Source organism: Mustela nigripes, chromosome 7 (assembly GCF_022355385.1).
Source record: "Mustela nigripes isolate SB6536 chromosome 7, MUSNIG.SB6536, whole genome shotgun sequence".
NCBI classification, from domain to species: domain Eukaryota; kingdom Metazoa; phylum Chordata; class Mammalia; order Carnivora; family Mustelidae; genus Mustela; species Mustela nigripes.
In genome coordinates, this window is record NC_081563.1 from 105,915,970 (window position 1) to 105,932,900 (window position 16,931).

The window sequence follows — 16,931 nt, forward strand, 5'->3', positions numbered from 1 at the left end:
GAAATCAACATTTCTTATTTCACTCCTTGGTTCACAGACGTTAAAGAACGCCCGTTCAGTCAACTAGAACAATATTCATAGCATTATTTTTTGATAACCGCTCTTTACAAGACATGCAAAAGAATCAAGACAGGACAAAGCTTTCTTTCTAGGGGTGTTACATTCAAATTGACTTTCATAACTTCCTTCCATACTAAATCAACTTCATTCCTCTGTGTGTCTTAGGGAAAATACACATACTTATTATCCATGTTTCCAGTTAATGTCCAAATGAGCAGGGATCATTATTTGTCGTAGCTACAAAAACCTCCACTCTTGAATTTAAAGCAAGGGAATTAAACTCGAGTGTGTATGATAAACTGCTTAACTTATGGTTCAATTTTTAGGGGGATAATTCTGCTTAATAAACTGGGTAGATGAAAAACGTATACTTACAAATACAATCTATCTAGGGATTTCAATTGTTTCTATCCCATCCCTCAAACTCAGCTTAAATTGAGCAGCCCCTAATTAAAAATGGCACAGTTTCCTTACAGCTGTAGTATGGGTTCAGGAACACAGTGACAACAGTTTAAATCATATTACTCACCCGCATGATCCATTATACTCAAATTTTCCCTGATTCAATTGCATCGCTAAATCTGTCAAGAGACAAAAATAATTTAGCATCTCATCTCCGTGCATAAAGAAGACCACAATGGGTGATTTTAAACAATGGAAGTCACATACAGATCCTAGGCTGAAAGGTCTTTTTTAACATTTCAAGTTACATCTGGGTCTGTTGAGCACACACAATCCTCTTCCCTGTTGAAATCATCTGTGCTTAAGTCAAACATAAAATGTGTTTTCATAAAGATCATGCTAGAATTGCATTAAAAATTGGATTCAACATATGAGTCAAAGGATTGTCCAATCAGTGTTGAGGGTATACGTGTCCAACGGGAGAGAATGTGCCTTACAGTCACAGAGGAAGGATCGGCTGCGGGTATTCCAGGAAGGTCATAGGAATACAAACTCAATTAAAAGCAATAAAAAATAATCCAGATAGTATCATGGAAAAATTAGTGGCTTGCACCTACTTTTAAACCTAGGGAGAATTCTTCTAGTGGTGTCTATGTTGGCAGGGCATGGCTTGGGATTTTTCTCTCACAAGTGGACACAATCTTCCCTTTTTTCATTAGCAAAACAAAACAAAACAAACAAGCTAGTAGATTATTTTTTCCCTTCTTCAGCATGTTGTGGTTGATCCTAATGTTATAGAATAAAACACATGATGACCTTGTGAATAAACTGGTTTAGGATAATTTAATCCATATAACGGACTGACAACTGAAAATACTACTTGACCTTCCCTACCCCCCCACCCCTGCTTTTTTTTAAAAAGTAAAAGCAGCGTTCTATTTTATTTGGTTTCTGCTAGAAATACTATGGGCTTGTACTGATATCTGGTCGTAGTTCAGTATAGCAAGGACTGATGGGGATGTTGTGCAGACATTTGACCCCAGCTTCCGGTCCCTGAGAAGTCGTCACCAATGGCAGGGAAGTATCGAGCCCACGTTTATGGCAAAGGGATGGAAGTCAAGAGAACTTTTGGTCAGGCCAGATAATAGAAAACGAGGTGGATAGAAACTCTCAAAGTATGGTGGATGGACTAGAAAAGGAAAAGGCCCCCCCAAACCAGGAAACGTGGGGGGCACCCCCTTATATAGCAAAGGACTGAACAAGAAAATCTTTTTGTTTTGCCAACTTTAAGGACCAGGCTATGGGATTAACCACAGCATGTGAATGGTTTTGTGGCATATTTCTTACCTCTTTTAGGTAAACAACTAGAGCCCAGAATTTTTCTACCTCTGATCTTAAAATTGTCATACTTGGCTCTTAAGTAGACTTCAAAAACTTGAAAAACATTGTTCATGCACTTTAAAAATTCACTCCTCTCCTTCCAAGGAGGGGGAAAGATCATATATTGGAAGCCTGCCTTTGAACACACTTTGGAGGACCAAGTTGTGGATTAGTACCTCTAAGAATATATAAATCCTTACACACTATTTTAGTGGAGTTTACTCTTGAATATTCTGTACTTTTATGATGAGATGCTGTGTAATTGATACCTGCTGAATGTTAACAGGGAGAAGGGTACTTTCTAAAGGAGAAATGAGTCATAGTCCTGATAGAGATACTCAGATTTTTTTTCATTTAATTCTGTCTCTGGAAAAGAAGACAAGTTTGATCCGAAAAGAAGAAAAATTAAAAATATTTTGGAAAGGGGGACAATGTTTGGCAGATTAGTTGTGGTATTTATGAAAGGAAATTCAATTTAAATCAAAATATTTTGTCTTCCACCCTTTACAGGGCTCTATTTTTTGTGTTTCGTATCTCACCATTACATAAATCCAACATCACATTGTTTTGCCATATGTCTCATTCCTTTAAAAAAAAAAAAATGCCCACGGCCAACGGATGGCAATGGTTGGCACTGTCCTGTCAAAGTGTTCTCCTGGAATTTGAGGTCACTGGACATTGGTTCCTACCTGGGGTTTGATAGTTGAGCGAAACCATCTGGCAGCCAGCATTCCAGAAAATCTGAGGCATGTAATTACTGGAATCGACCCGGCCTCCCTTGGGGTAAATGCGGCTCATTTGCCGTTTGTTATAACTATGTAACTTATTAAGGAGAATGAGGGGAGAAAAAAGAGCATTCCAGAAGTAATAAATACACAACAAAGGCTAGACCGACAATGACAAACATGAAGCTAACAGAGAGGAAATTTCACATGTATGAGTGAGGCTGAGGAGAAAAACCAGAGTTCACTGTGTAAACAATTCACATTTGGGCAGGTTTTCACAGTTGCTGTGGTCTTTCACACATACTATTTTATTAGCTCGACAACCACAATTATCTCTTCGCCATTTATCTGTTTCAGAGACTCCCGCCAAACTTAAAGGGCACTGGCCGTTTACTCCATTCACTACGTAAGGATACTTCACAAATTCAATGGCGTGCGTCTTCAAGTAGCCCAGGCCGACGGACTCATTAAAAGAAGACATGTTATAATGAATATTGCGCTCTGTAAAGAAAAATAAAGATGCACTCAGCAACGCTTCCATCCAACCTTATGGAAAGACAAGCAATAAATGTAATTACATCTCAAATCATGAGGCTTTGGAGGCAGGTGTTCCATTATGTTATCAGTACTGCCTACGTTCATTAATGTCCTGGGGCTAGAGACAGCTGACTTAAATAGTGATGGATTAAATCTGGAGTCATGAAACAAATTATGTGTAGATGGCCCTCACAGCCACCCCCCAAGATATGTCTATTTGATGACTAGGGTGGCTTCTCCAGCCCAAAAAATGATTATGAAAATTTAAAAATCCTGTGGATATTTCTGGAGGTCTGCTTTTGATCAAAAGGGGTCTTCGTGAAGATCCAAGCTAACAGGATCCAACGGTAGGTTAAAAAGATTATCCACCATGACCAGGTGGGATTTATCCATGGGATGCAAGGGTGGTGCAACATTCGCAAATCAATCAATGTGATAGAACAAATCAGTAAGAGAAGAGAGAAGAACCACATGGTCTTCTCAATTGATGCAGAAAAAGCATTTGACAAGATACAGCATCTGTTCCTGATTAAAACAATTCATAGTATAGGGATAGAGGGAACATTCCTCAATTTCATAAAATCTGTCTATGAAAAACCCACAACAAATACCATCCTCATGGGGAAAAGCTGACAGTCTTCCCTTTGAGATTAGGAACATGACAAGGATGTCCACTCTCACCGCTGTTGTTCAACATAGTACTAGAAGTGCTAGCAACAGCAATCAGACAATACAAAGAAATAAAAGGTATTCAAATTGGCAAAGAAGAAGTCAAACGCTCTCTCTTTGAAGATGACATGATACTTTATATGGAAAACCCAAAAGACTCCACCCCCAAACTACTAGAACTCAGGAACTCAGTAATATGGCAGGATACAAAATCAATGCACAGAAATCAGTTGCTTTGCAATGTGGATGGAACTAGAGGATATTATACTGAGCGAAATAAGTCAATCAGAGAAAGACAATTATCATATGATCTCTCTGATATGAGGAAGTTGAGAGGCAACGTGGGGGGATTGGGGGGTAGGAAGAGAATAAATGAAACAAGACAGGATCAGGAGGGAGACAAACCATAAGAGACTCTTAGTCTCTCACAAAACAAACTGAGGGTTGCTGGGGGGAGCGTGGTCGGGAGAAGGTGGTTGGGTTATGGACATTGAGGAAGGTATGTGCTATGGTGAGTGCTGTGAAGTGTGTAAACCTGGCAATTCACAGACCTGTACCCCTGGGGCTAATAATACATTATACGTTAATAAAAAAATAAAAAATTATTTTAAAAAAAAATCAGTTGCTTTCTTACACACACACAGGAAGATCCATGGAACGCAAGAGGCAACACTAAGAAATCTGCAGTACCTCAGAGCCACCCTGTGGACAATGTGGGGAATGGCAAAGCAATCTTGAAGCATACCAAGGACAGGAGGCTACAGGCACAGTCTGTGACACAAAACACAGTGAGGAGGAAAGGGGCTGTGCTCAGGAAAGAAAATGGCCACGAGTCAGAGCACAGCTCAGCGGCATGACAGAAGAGAAGCAGACCAAAAAAGGCAATAGAATTTAACCTTTGGTGTTACCTTCAGCCACATGGAAACCTTGAAACTTTACGGGTTGTGCATAGTTGATCATTGTAGACAAATACGGATGGATGTTAGTGGTAGCACCTACATATTTATAAGACGCCATCCATGCCTGTTCGTCTTCCACGGTCACCAGGCCCTATGGAGCACAATGAAAGGAATACACGTGTTGAGGACTCAGGTGAGACAGAAACCTGCTACAGATGTCCTCGCGAAAGACGACCTGCACGCACAAACTGAAAGAGAAAGACCTTTTCTTCCTCCATTTTGCTACAGGATAATTTTAAAAGCGCCTGTCTATGGTGCCTGCCTGGTTCAGTCAGGAGTCAGGAGAGCAAGAGACTCTTGGTCTCAGGGTCCTAAGATTGAGCCACACGTTGGGCCTGGAACACACTTTAAAAAAAAAAAAAAAAAAAAAAAAAAAAAAGGTTCATGTCATCATAGCCTCTAATAATATAAAAGGAGATAGTAATAAAATATAAGGTTTCTCTCTTACATTTTTCTAAGATTGCCAGAGGACTTTAAAGGAAAGTATACTGAGGTTCATAGCAATCTATGGAAATATGTAGCAAGTATTACCATTTACAATCTCAAAAACTGTGGCACAAAATGGAAAAACAACTTGTGTTTTTTTTTTAGTGAGTCTCGGGGGGGAGGCCCAAGTATTTCCTTTTCAACTAGTTCCTAAGTGGTAATCACGTGGCTGGTTCGGGGACCATACTTTGCTTAACACTGGTTTAGAATTTAAGCCACATATATAAGTAGTCTATGGTACTTTTTAAAAAAGCTTATTCTAAAAATAGTCTGATAAACCACTACCGAGGACATGTCAAAATTGCATTATTTTACATAGAGGTAAATTGTTTTGGTAAATTGGAAAGAAATAAACAACAAAAACAATTCCTTCAAAAATGATCCACATTTTGTTGAGAGCTAGCTCTGAAAACCTGATGAAGACTCACTTTATCAGAAAACTCAGAGGATGAGGTCCAAGAATTCATGTTCTAATATGCCCCCCAGGGGATTCTGACACACTCGGAAGTTGTTTTTCCACTTTGTGCCACAGTTTCCTGCATCGACTGATACAGGCGGATGAACTACTTACTTAGTCCATTCCTATGGACTAGTCACAGGAATGGACTAGTGAGAAAAGTGGTCAGATTATTTTATCTGATGATTTAACAATCTGAGCATTCCAAATCCTCAAATTGATTTCACCAATAAAAGCCTGAGATAAATAATCAAATAATGTAACTTGTTTTCATGTTTAGTCATTTCTTTCTATGTCCCATCCACCCAAACAAGGACAGAGGCCGTGTGACTCCTTTCTTGGGTATCTAATGATGGTAAGTAACACCAGGACCTTGTGTTGGGCAGTGGGCTGAATTCCTGCTTGGACGACATCATTTCTGTTAGTAATGGATGACATCATTACTGTTAGTCATGTGGAGTAAGGGTGAGAGTCCCACCCACTGACCATGGGAGAAGACCGGGGCCTTGGGGATGAACGCGATTCGGTCGCAGCTATTCAGCTAATACACGGCAGTGACCAAACACTAACCTCTGCTGTGTTGACCTCAATATCCTCTGAAATTCTAGAAGAACAGTTCATGAACATGATGGGAGGGGACTGAGATCGGTCTTATCCAAACTTACTCTATACACAGTAAGAAGATAGGGTCTCACCCCAAATAAGATAGGGCCCCAAGACAGCCAGACATGATGTTCTCCAACTCCAAAGAATGGGGATCAAATCACAAGGCAAACTTTTGTCGACGCCTGCCACCAATCTCCCGACCATAACAAACCATTCGCATGGACTCAGAGAAACCACTGTGCTACCATGAAGAACATCAAAGAGGACAAAAGAAATAAAAAATGGAACTTGATTTATAATAAAGTCCATATCTAAGAACGCCAAATGGAAGTCCTAGAATGCAGGCAGTGTAAAATTAAATTAAATAATTAATTAATGATCTTTTAAAATGCCAGTATAGTCGGAAACAAGATCACCTTCCTAGTACGCTGGAACATCTGATGACCTATTAGGTCATTTTTATTTTCAAATTCGATGTGTTGGCGATTATGCACTCTTATTACAGAAATGAAATCTCTAATGCCAACTAAGTGTCTGACTGTACTAAACACTTATTTTCAGGAAAACCATCTTATTCACCTGCCTTCATTTTGTGATTTTTATCAGGACTTGCTTATTTCACCACTGTGAATAATTCTTTCTTTTGAAGACTCTTGCAATGAGATGCATTAAGCATGTGAATATGGTGAACAGTAAGCCTGACATTCCACGAGTTGAGGTGGGAGGGAGACAGGGTTAACATTTAGTACAAACTGTTCAATATTACGGGGGCACATTTGGTATTCTGTCATGAAAGCAAACTACACAAGGAAATTATTTCTTACCTTTTTGTTGATTTCATGTTCAAGGTCATCTGAAGCCTAAATTAGAGAAAGACTAATTTGTTTACTTCTCTAAAGGGCAAAATTCCAAATTTACCAGCCATATATATGTAAATGTTTAAATAAATATGGGTAAGCTTGTTATTCTTTTTATTTGTGAAGGTGGAAAATTATTGATGACATAAAGCCATCAGCGAAATAAGGAGGAAAGATACAACAGCCTGACTTATGTACCAGAAAAATAAATCTTAATACTGTCTCCCCTCCTTTCTTGATAGTCTTTCCTATTTAGATGTTTCCTTACAGTAGATTAATTATTTCGTCATGGGGTTTGGGAAATCGTTTGATGTGGCCACCTCTCCTGATACATAAAGGGCAGGCAAGCACGAATGGTTACTTGATTCAACACTCATGTGTGGGTAGTGATAAAGGCTTTATGTGGTAAGGGAGCATCAAGGTAGGCACTGAGTCTTATTAGTAGGCATCCAAGAGTCTCAAAGTAGAGGCAATAGTCTCTATCAGAAGAGGGAGGGTGTAATCAAAGTGTTCCTTTGGGTTTGCTCTGCCAACACTCTCCCAATTTCAACTACTACCAAATGGATGCACCTACACCTTCAGCCACTGTCTTCAATGATTAAGAATCTTTGCCCCATCACATCACCATGAATACCATCCACTCTCCCCTTCTCCAGGAACTCACAGGCAGTTATGCCTTCTCTCCCTCTCGAAAGCCTAATCTCTCCCTCTCTACGGCCCCACTTCCAAAAGTTTGCAAACACACTCCAGATTCATTCCTTCTAAAAATAACACTCCCTTGACTTCTATGATTGCCATTACCCCCCAGCCTATTCCTTGCTTCCCTTTATAGCAAAACTTCTCAAAAGTATAGTCTCTACTCATTCACATCTGTCTGTTTCCGTGGCCCCCACCATACCCTTGCAACTTCTCTTTTCAAGGTCATGTTGCCAGCCCTGGAAATCTGGAGTCTTCTTACTGAGTTAATCAACAGTAGTCAAACACCAACCACTTTGCCAGGGGCCAGGAGGTGGGAGAAATGGGGAGGTGTTGGTCCAGGGGGACACACGTCTAGGGATAAGAGTAGAACGTTCTGGGGATCTAACGAACAGAATGTTCATAGTTAACATTTTACTGCATACTTGAAAGTTACTCAGAGAGCAGATCTTAAATGTTCTCACCACATAAACACACACACACACACACACACACACACACACACAGGTAATTATGAGGCGATGGAGATGTTCACTTACCTTACTGAAATAATCAATTCAGAATATATACAGGTATCAAATCATTGCTTATGCACATTCAACTTACACAATGCTAAGTGTCAATTATATTTTAATTAAGCTGTGGGGGAGAACACCTCTCTTCTTGTCTTCCACCTGTTCTCTTGGCTTCCTTGATCTCATCGATTTCCATCCTACCTCTCGGGCCATATCTTGGCCATATCGCTGCCTCTTCCCATTGGTCATCTCAAATATTTCCATGGCTTTAAATCTCATCTCCTGAACTTCCAGTTTATATCTCTAGCCCCACCTCTCTTCTAGTTCTTCTAGTTCTAGATACAGGTGATGACGATGCTCACAATGGTGAAGATGAAAGTGATAACAGAGCAGCAGTAATGAAGGCCTTAATGGGAATGACCATGTGCTAGGTACCACCGGAGGAAGCTCTTTACATATTCTAGACCCATCGACTCTTCAAAATGGACCAGTGACGTAAGCGCTATTTTCACCTTGCAGTAGAGAAAACCCAGGCACTGGGAGCTTCAGTTAACTTACCTGAGATTACACAGGTAGGAAATGAAAGCAGGATCAGGAGTCAAGGCTATGCGTGCCTTAGTGGCAGTGCCCCGGAGTATCTCACAGCCCTCAAAGATCCTGTCCCGCTTGAGACACCGAGTTCTTCCTCTTCCAGTCTTCCCCACAGTCCACCCAGCTCCTCAGACTCAGAGGCAGAGAGTCATCTCGCTTCCCCTCTCCCGCTCACTTGCCCAAATTCAGTCCATCAGCAAGTTGGATCATTTTTGTTTCCTCAGTTGACCTTGAACCCACTCAGTCCTGTTTCTACTGTCCGGTTTAAGCCTCAGGGTCTGGCTGAGTGCAACAGCCTGGCCTAACCACTTTTCCTGCATTCTCTCTTATTCCCTTCTAACCAGTTGCCATATGGCAACCGTAGTGGTTTTTCAATAACCCCTATCAGGGTGCCCTGCTCCCTTCTTTGAACATTTTCAGGGGCTTCAGATTCCACTTACATTAACATCTGAGTCTTTCATAGTCGCTTCCGAATCCCATGCATCACCTAGCTGTTACCTGCCTGTATGATCTCATCTTGATTCCTCTGCCGCTCACTCAGCCCGCTCCATTCAGTGTCTCTGCTGCTGTTATACCATAACTGGGGCCCTTCCTCTCCTTCTGTGCATGGCTGATTCCTCTTTATCTTTGGGTTCTGGTTTCCTTATTCCTTCAACCTCGTGATTCTCCCTTTTAGTCCTCATTTTTACTTTCATAATAGCACTTATCACAAATTGTAATTACGTAATTGATGGTTTGTCGTTGTTTCCTATTCTCGTCCAGTAAACTTCCATCAGTTTCCAATAAACTTCCATCATCTAAGCTCCAGGAGAGCAGAAACTAAGCCTGTTTTGACCTTTTAGGGTTGTTACAGCCTAGGCTATGCCTGGCACATAGCAGGTACATAACAGCCATTTTTCTTGGCTGGATGGAAATATGTTCATGTTTATTCTACATTAAGAGGGAGAGGAGATATCTAATCGGTAGGACTGGTTTTCTAACGAGGGCTTGCTTGGGACAATCAGGTAGGTCATTTTCCCAATGACTTCAACAGGCTGCTGTTATTGTCTTCCTATTCACCTAAAATAATGCAATAAATGATATTACTTAAAGGATATTGGAGAAATAGGTGGTGGCCAACATTGAGGATGGCTAATGAGCCATTCAAATATCCTTTCTAACTTATTGCCCGTAGCTTGCATTAAGATATTGATTCTGGCCACCCAACCTAGAAGGGGAATTATAGGCTACTTTATTTTCCTGTGGTGGTCACATTTTTAAAATTTCATAACTATTAGCTACTACCTCTTCTTGACAGTCTTGGAAAAAAAAAAAAAAAGGAATACTGAGACTCTGACCTTCTTGACACTATTTGCAACAGCCTCCTTGTGGCCCAAGTCATCAGCAGAAAGTTCGTTTCCAAATTTGTATTCGGGGTGAGCTTCCTCCTCTTGGTCAGCTGTGTGCAAGACAAAAGGAAAATCCATGAAGCCCAATTACTGCTCATCAGTCAGATCTTCAGAATCTTGAGTGGAGGGGAAGAAGGAAGCTAAATGAAGATGGGAACATTTAAACAGGCAAATTTTTTCAAGTAAAAATCCTAACTAGCTCTCAAGTTCAAGGAGCACATCTTGTTAGCTGTTATTTCTTGCCCGTCTAGCATGATGTTGAACGCGCATGTTGCTTAATGCATTTTTCTTAAGTGAGTACTGATTTCCATCCCAGTACACTCACTGTAAAAATTAAAGCCTCAAGTACTCAGAAACAGTTGTGACTTTCAAAGGGTGTTATGATCTTCCCTGGGACTTAGGGAAAACACAAGGAAGGTATGAGAAGAGGAAAATACACTTGATCATTTTTAAAAAGAGATTAATGTGTATGTGAACATTATGGGTATAGTGACTTGTGGCCGGGAGTGGTGAGACATAAAAGAGAAAGAGCTTGGAAAGACTAGACTGCACCTGTACACCACCTCTGAACCCTGGCTTAGGTTTCAGAGACTCTAGAATCATTCCTAGGGCTCATGCTAACTGAGAGGCTGGAAATGGGTGCTAGATAAAGCTGATGGCCCAGGAGCATGGCCCAGGCTGTGAAAGGAGGTACAGAAGCACCAGTCCAGTCCAGAAAGTGACAAGAACTGTGGTATCTTCCTGAGGCTGGTATCCTCCCAAGGCTGTCAGTGGAAAAAAGAAATCCACTAGAAAATGACACATGTTGGTGTGAGATCTGGATTCCCATGATTCCGTATTCTGCAAAAAACTCCCAGGTTAGGAATCTGCCTAAAAACTTGTCAGGACCAGGAGAAACCCACAGGCCTCCCGTCAAGGCTAACATAAATCAACACTGTCACAACACAGGGCTTGAGGGACCCCTACTGGAAAAAACAGTGAAATAATTTCTGACTATGGACTCCTGACAGTGGGAAGCAGACCCTTAAGAAGTGGTGTTGTGAGTGTGTGTGTGTGTTTTAAGCACATTTAAAATGTGTAAACAACTCAAGAATAAGATTTCATCACTTCTAAGATGCATTTTTTTCACATAGTAATATTTCTGATGTTGTAACGTGTTCTTCTAATCGATGCTGTTTTACAATTACTTGGAAGCAGTTTTCTTTCCTAGTCATTATAAAATAATGTTGTCCTTCAACTGATGGTGTCTTAGATCTGGAATTCCTTGAGGGATTGCTTTTTGCAAAGTGTTATTCCAGACATGGAAACAAAAGTGAGGCAAGATAGACAGACACCCTCCTGTTTTTTTTTTTGTTTTTTTTTTTTTTAAAGATTTTATTTATTTATTTGACAGACAGAGATCACAAGTAGATGGAGAGGCAGGCAGAGAGAGAGAGGAGGAAGCAGGCGCCCTGCTGAGCAGAGAGCCCGATGTGGGACTCGATCCCAGGACCCTGAGATCATGACCCGAGCCGAAGGCAGCGGCTTAACCCACTGAGCCACCCAGGCGCCCGACACCCTCCTGTTTTGAAACTGGTATTCTGATGGGTGGATGAGTGGAAGTAGATAATTACAAGGAGAAAAAAAAAAAAAGTAGCTTATATAGGCCTTTGGCAGGAAAAAAAGGAATTAAGGAGCTGGAATAGGTCTTTAAAAAATCTAGCCCAGTGTGTCTACTTTATAGATTAGGAAATCGATCCGGAAATATGATTTACAAATCCAAGGTCACAGAGGAAGATATGGACCTAGATTTCCCTGGATTCTTAGCACAATGCTCTTAACATGACACTGAGTTTGCATGGACTCATGCAAACAGGTTACAGTCTGTAACCGAGATTTTGAAACTTCCCACCATTACTAGTATATTTCCAGTTCATATATCTTTTAGTCTAACCTGGCCAGCCAGATATAAACTACTTGACGTCAAGGAACGTGCCCCATACAAGTAGTAGAGACTTGACTTTAAAAAAGGGAGTGTCTGGGTGGCTCAGTCGGTTAAGTGTCTGACTCTGGGTTGGGTTCAGATCCTGATCTTGGGGTCCTGAGACCGAGCCCTGCATCGGGGTCCACACTCAACATGGAGTCTGCTTGTCCCTCTCCCTCTGTTCCCCCACCTCTCTCTCATGCTCTCTCAAGTGTGTGCTCCCTCTCAAATAAATACTCTTTTAAAAAGAAGAAGAGTTGTATGAATGGATGCTGCCATTCCTTGATTGTGCAAAGGTGCAGAGACACACCCACAACCACATATAATTTTGGCACTCCCCACTGCTTGTCACACAGTCCTGGAAGCCACGTGTCCTCTGGGATCTAAATCCTGCCCAAGGAACGGGCACATGCTTTCATTGTCTAAGGGCCTTTTCTGTTTTCTATAGCCTCCAGGCAGGGCTAATCTTTCAAGTTATGCTTGGTTTCCTCTTACCTACTGTGCTGAAGTATTTAAATTAGAGACTCTTGTCATTCAGCTATAGTAGGATCATACAGTGACACTGGGGTAATTATAGCCAACTGGTCGACCAGAATTAAGCCAGGCATCATCAAAGGAACCTAAGAATATGTAACTGGTATAGCAGAAACCTGTATACCCTTGAACATAAATTCAAGTGGATGATTTTGTCCTCTCAGCTAATTTCCTTCATGTATGCTATCCCACATGATTACTTCTGTCCACACTGAACAACATGGAGCCACCAGAGCCAAATATTTTGTAGGAATAATGAGCATACGCATAAAAGGTGGGAAGTACCCTTAAGGATGATAAATGGAATCATATTGACCCTCATCTTTGATTAGTGTGTGTTCAAGAAATTTTACATCTTTGACTTTCATCAGTTACATTTTTTTTTCTAAAAAATATTTTTAACAACAATTTTGCATATTTGTGTTCTCTTCGTATTCCTGTATATTAGACGGGCAGTATTGTAAGGCACGAAAGCTCTTGAACCTGGAGTCAGACAATTCTGGGACTGACTCTTAGTGCCATTGTTCACCAGCTGTGGAGGCATGTGCAGACTATGTTTACCTCTCAGACTTCCACTTCCTTTACTTGAAAGTTGAATGTAACGATACCTGTTTCATTGGGCCATAGAAAGATTACATGGTGATGTAAACGGCTTCCTTCACAGTTAGTACATCAACAGCGGTTGCGGTTCATATTACTATTATTTTCCTTGCTAATTTAGTCCAGTATTCTGCAGTTTGTTTTACTGGATTGTAGGATTTAGAAATGTCTAAAATGTTTTCGACTACCATCTGTAAAACTTAACCTAAGTTAAGGAACTGATTTTACATAATATTCATCTTTTCAAATTTTAGAAGTATTTTATTAACCTTTTCAAATAATATTCTTTTCAAGATTTTATTCTGAAATCATGTTCAGGTTTATTATTTGCGAAAAAAACAAACAACCAACCAAAACGTGAAATAATAGGGCAGCGTAGTTGACAGCATTTTCTAAACACAGCTCCAAGAATACCTGCTCTCCTACGTGTACTTCTAGAATGTGATCTTGCCCCTCACCCACTCCCCTCGAAGCTGGGCGGGCCTTAATTTTGCTTTGATGAATGAAATATACAGGCAATGATGATGGGCCAGTTCTGGGCATCGTTCTTAAAGTAGTTTAGCAGCTTCTGCATTCTGCCTCTTGGAAGACTGGCTTTCACGGTGTGCCATCTAGAACCTTGGCCATCATGCTGTGAGAAGCCCAAGCCACATGTAAAGGACAAAGGGAGGAGTTCTGGCCCTCGACCCTGCTGAGCTCCCCACAACAAATGCCAGCCACAGGAGTGGGCCATTTGGGACATCTGGCCCGACTGAACCGTCAGATGCCTCCAGCTCTGGATGTCATCTGCCTGCAAATGCATGAGAAGCTTAAGGGAAAATCATCAGTGTGAGCCCAGATGTCCCCACAGAACTATGGGAGAAAGTAATAATGTGCTATTTAAAACCTCTAGATTTTGGGGTGGTTTGTTACCTAGTAATAGAAAATTATAACAGTCACCAATTAAATAATTCCAGGTATCTTTGCCTTCTTGGACACTCACTGCCATATACAACATATGAAAGTCAGTCAGTATCTGTGTTCTCTGGGAGTGGGGTTGAACCCCTGGTTTGGACACACAACACACACTATCCCAGTGAAGTCTGTTTCACGGTGAGCCAACTTTATAAAGCTCTCTTTATTACTGAGATTAGTTAATTCTCACGACATCAGGTTTTCACCAATAGCAGCAAACTTTCCTAAAATCTACTCGTATATTTCAGATTTTCATATAATAAGTGGAGAGAGTTTCTCCAAGTGTTTCTACATTATGTAGCCCCAATCATGACATAAATACAAGACAGCAGTCCAACCAGTAGACACACAATTTTGCTAATCAATTTTCATACCACATAATGGAGAAAGAATTTTCTGAAACATTCCAGACCTTTCAAAGGTCCATTTAAAGCCAATCATTATGGCTGTGGCTATATGGCCCAAGTAATGTAGAGGCTAATAGCAAATATTCTGATTTTTTAAGCAAGGCTACCTTTGCTAAAATCACCTACCTGTCTTGGTAATTCTGGTGAGCTGGTTATTTGAAAGAATATTAACTGGAAATTTTAATACTGGCTTTGAATTTCCAGTTCATTTCACGTGTGCACACAAACCTTTCATTTCCCTAAGGGTCTCTATTTGTGTTCCTTTCGTGGTTACTTGACTTATTGCTATCATCATTAACAACACTGAAGTTTATATTTTGTTTATAGAAAGGATTACAAAATGTTCTTTTTATTCCAACCCCTTGTCTTCTACAGCAAGGATTCTCTGGCTGTGAATTTCGGATGAGCAGCTGATTGCACAACAGGAAGGGAGATGACTAAGCCACAAAAATCTAGTGCCCCTGTAAACTGGAAGGAACATTTGGAAAAAATACCAAAAAATACCAAAATATGAAAGTTTGGTGCATGAATACACACTTGACTAATTAGACTTAAGCCATCACATTATGTAAAAGGACCCATGGAGACAAACTCATGTTTTTCTTATTTTAAAAATTATTTTTGTGGGCACCTGGCTAGCTCAGTTGGAGAGCATGTGACCCTTGATTTCAGGGTTGTGAGTTCAAGGCCCACATTGGGTGTAGAGAGTACTTAAAAATAAATAAATAAACTTAAAAAAAATTATTTTTGTGACACAAAAATTAGAAGAAAACTGACTCACCACTTTCTATTTCCTCTTCATTATCATCCTCTAGGATGCTAACCGGGGCAGCAGATTCTCCAGCTTCCATCATGCTTTTCAAAGCCTCGAGCTGTTCTGTTATTCAAAACAAATAGGAAGGAGATGGTGACAGATGCCAGATGACTTGCAAAGCCTGAGTCCTAAGATCAACACCAAGAAAGGAATGTATAGTCTAAGTCCCTCTTGGTTACATTCCTAAGACCACTGTCTCACCCAGATCTGCTGGTCAGACTTCTCTTGGGACGTGCAACCTTCATCAACATTTGATGAAGGACTACGGGACATCGGTGAAATGCCCAAAGTTCTGGTCCTAAATTGAGAGAAAGCCTCAATCACTGTGAAGGATTTAAGGCTTGGTGCCAAAGGCCCACAGTTTCGAGAATAATGACATTAAGTGATGGAAAAGAGACAGGCACACCAGAGAGTAATACAACTTCAGGGAAAAAATATCTGTGACCGACAGACCCGAGATTATTATTCTCACATATAAAAAGCCCTTATACGTCAGTAAGACAAAGAATTTTGAAAACGGAAAAACATGAAGAAGTACGTTATAAATAATGATATTATCAAGAAACGAGTTACTAAGAACATTACTATCAAAAAACTAGAGTCTCGTTCTCCTTTGACCCATCAGACACACATATGTACAACCTGGCCAAGAGCTAGCTGTAAGAGTATCACTGGGAAATAGGCATTCTCGCGTATTGTGGGGAGACTGTAAATTGGTACACTTTTTCTGAAAGAAAGTATAACAAGATGCATCACAACACAAAAATGAGTACATCTTTTGGCCAACCAACGTGAATTGCACCAACTGATTTCAAGGAGAAGCTGTGCAAATCGGACAAAACGAACACTGACTTAGGTTTATCATTGTTGTTTTTATAGTAATGAAAAGCCATCGATTTGGGACTGGTTAAACGGAAGCATATCCCACACAACAAATTCTGTGGAGTGTTTCACACATCAGAATGTAAGTATACTCAATTGGTTTTATTAGAGATTAAAAAACACAGCATAGGGACGCCTGGGTGGCTCAGTTGGTTGAGCAGCTGCCTTCGGCTCAGGTCGTGATCCCGGCATCCTGGGATTGAGTCCCGCATCGGGCTCCTTGCTCAGCAGGGAGCCTGCTTCTCCCTCTGCCTCTGCCTGCCATTCTGTCTGCCTGTGCTCGCTCTCTCCCCCTCTCTCTCTGATTAAAAACAAAAACAAAAAAAAAAACAAAAAAAAACCCAGCATATTTTTGAAAGATTTTATGTATTTATTTGACAGAAACAGAGCTCACAAGTAGGCAGAGCAGCAGGTAAGAGAGGGGTGTAAGCAGAGCAGAGAGCCCGATG

General features: G+C 40.7%; 1 protein-coding gene across 5 annotated transcripts in view; it reads right to left on the reverse strand.

Moving 5' to 3' along the window:
* Positions 1-16,931, reverse strand: part of PLCB4 (phospholipase C beta 4) — a 409,496-nt gene that overhangs the window by 57,880 nt on the left and 334,685 nt on the right. For 3 of the 5 annotated variants that reach the window (XM_059406549.1, XM_059406552.1, XM_059406550.1), the window contains exons 19-25: positions 15,568-15,663; positions 10,278-10,378; positions 7,106-7,141; positions 4,682-4,823; positions 2,984-3,068; positions 2,532-2,656; positions 590-641 (exon numbers count right to left, since the gene is read on the reverse strand). In XM_059406549.1, coding sequence (XP_059262532.1) covers positions 590-641; positions 2,532-2,656; positions 2,984-3,068; positions 4,682-4,823; positions 7,106-7,141; positions 10,278-10,378; positions 15,568-15,663 — 637 coding nt within the window. The remainder of the gene's footprint in view (positions 1-589; positions 642-2,531; positions 2,657-2,983; positions 3,069-4,681; positions 4,824-7,105; positions 7,142-10,277; positions 10,379-15,567; positions 15,664-16,931) is intronic. The other 2 variants (XM_059406553.1, XM_059406551.1) reach the window with 1 other exon arrangement.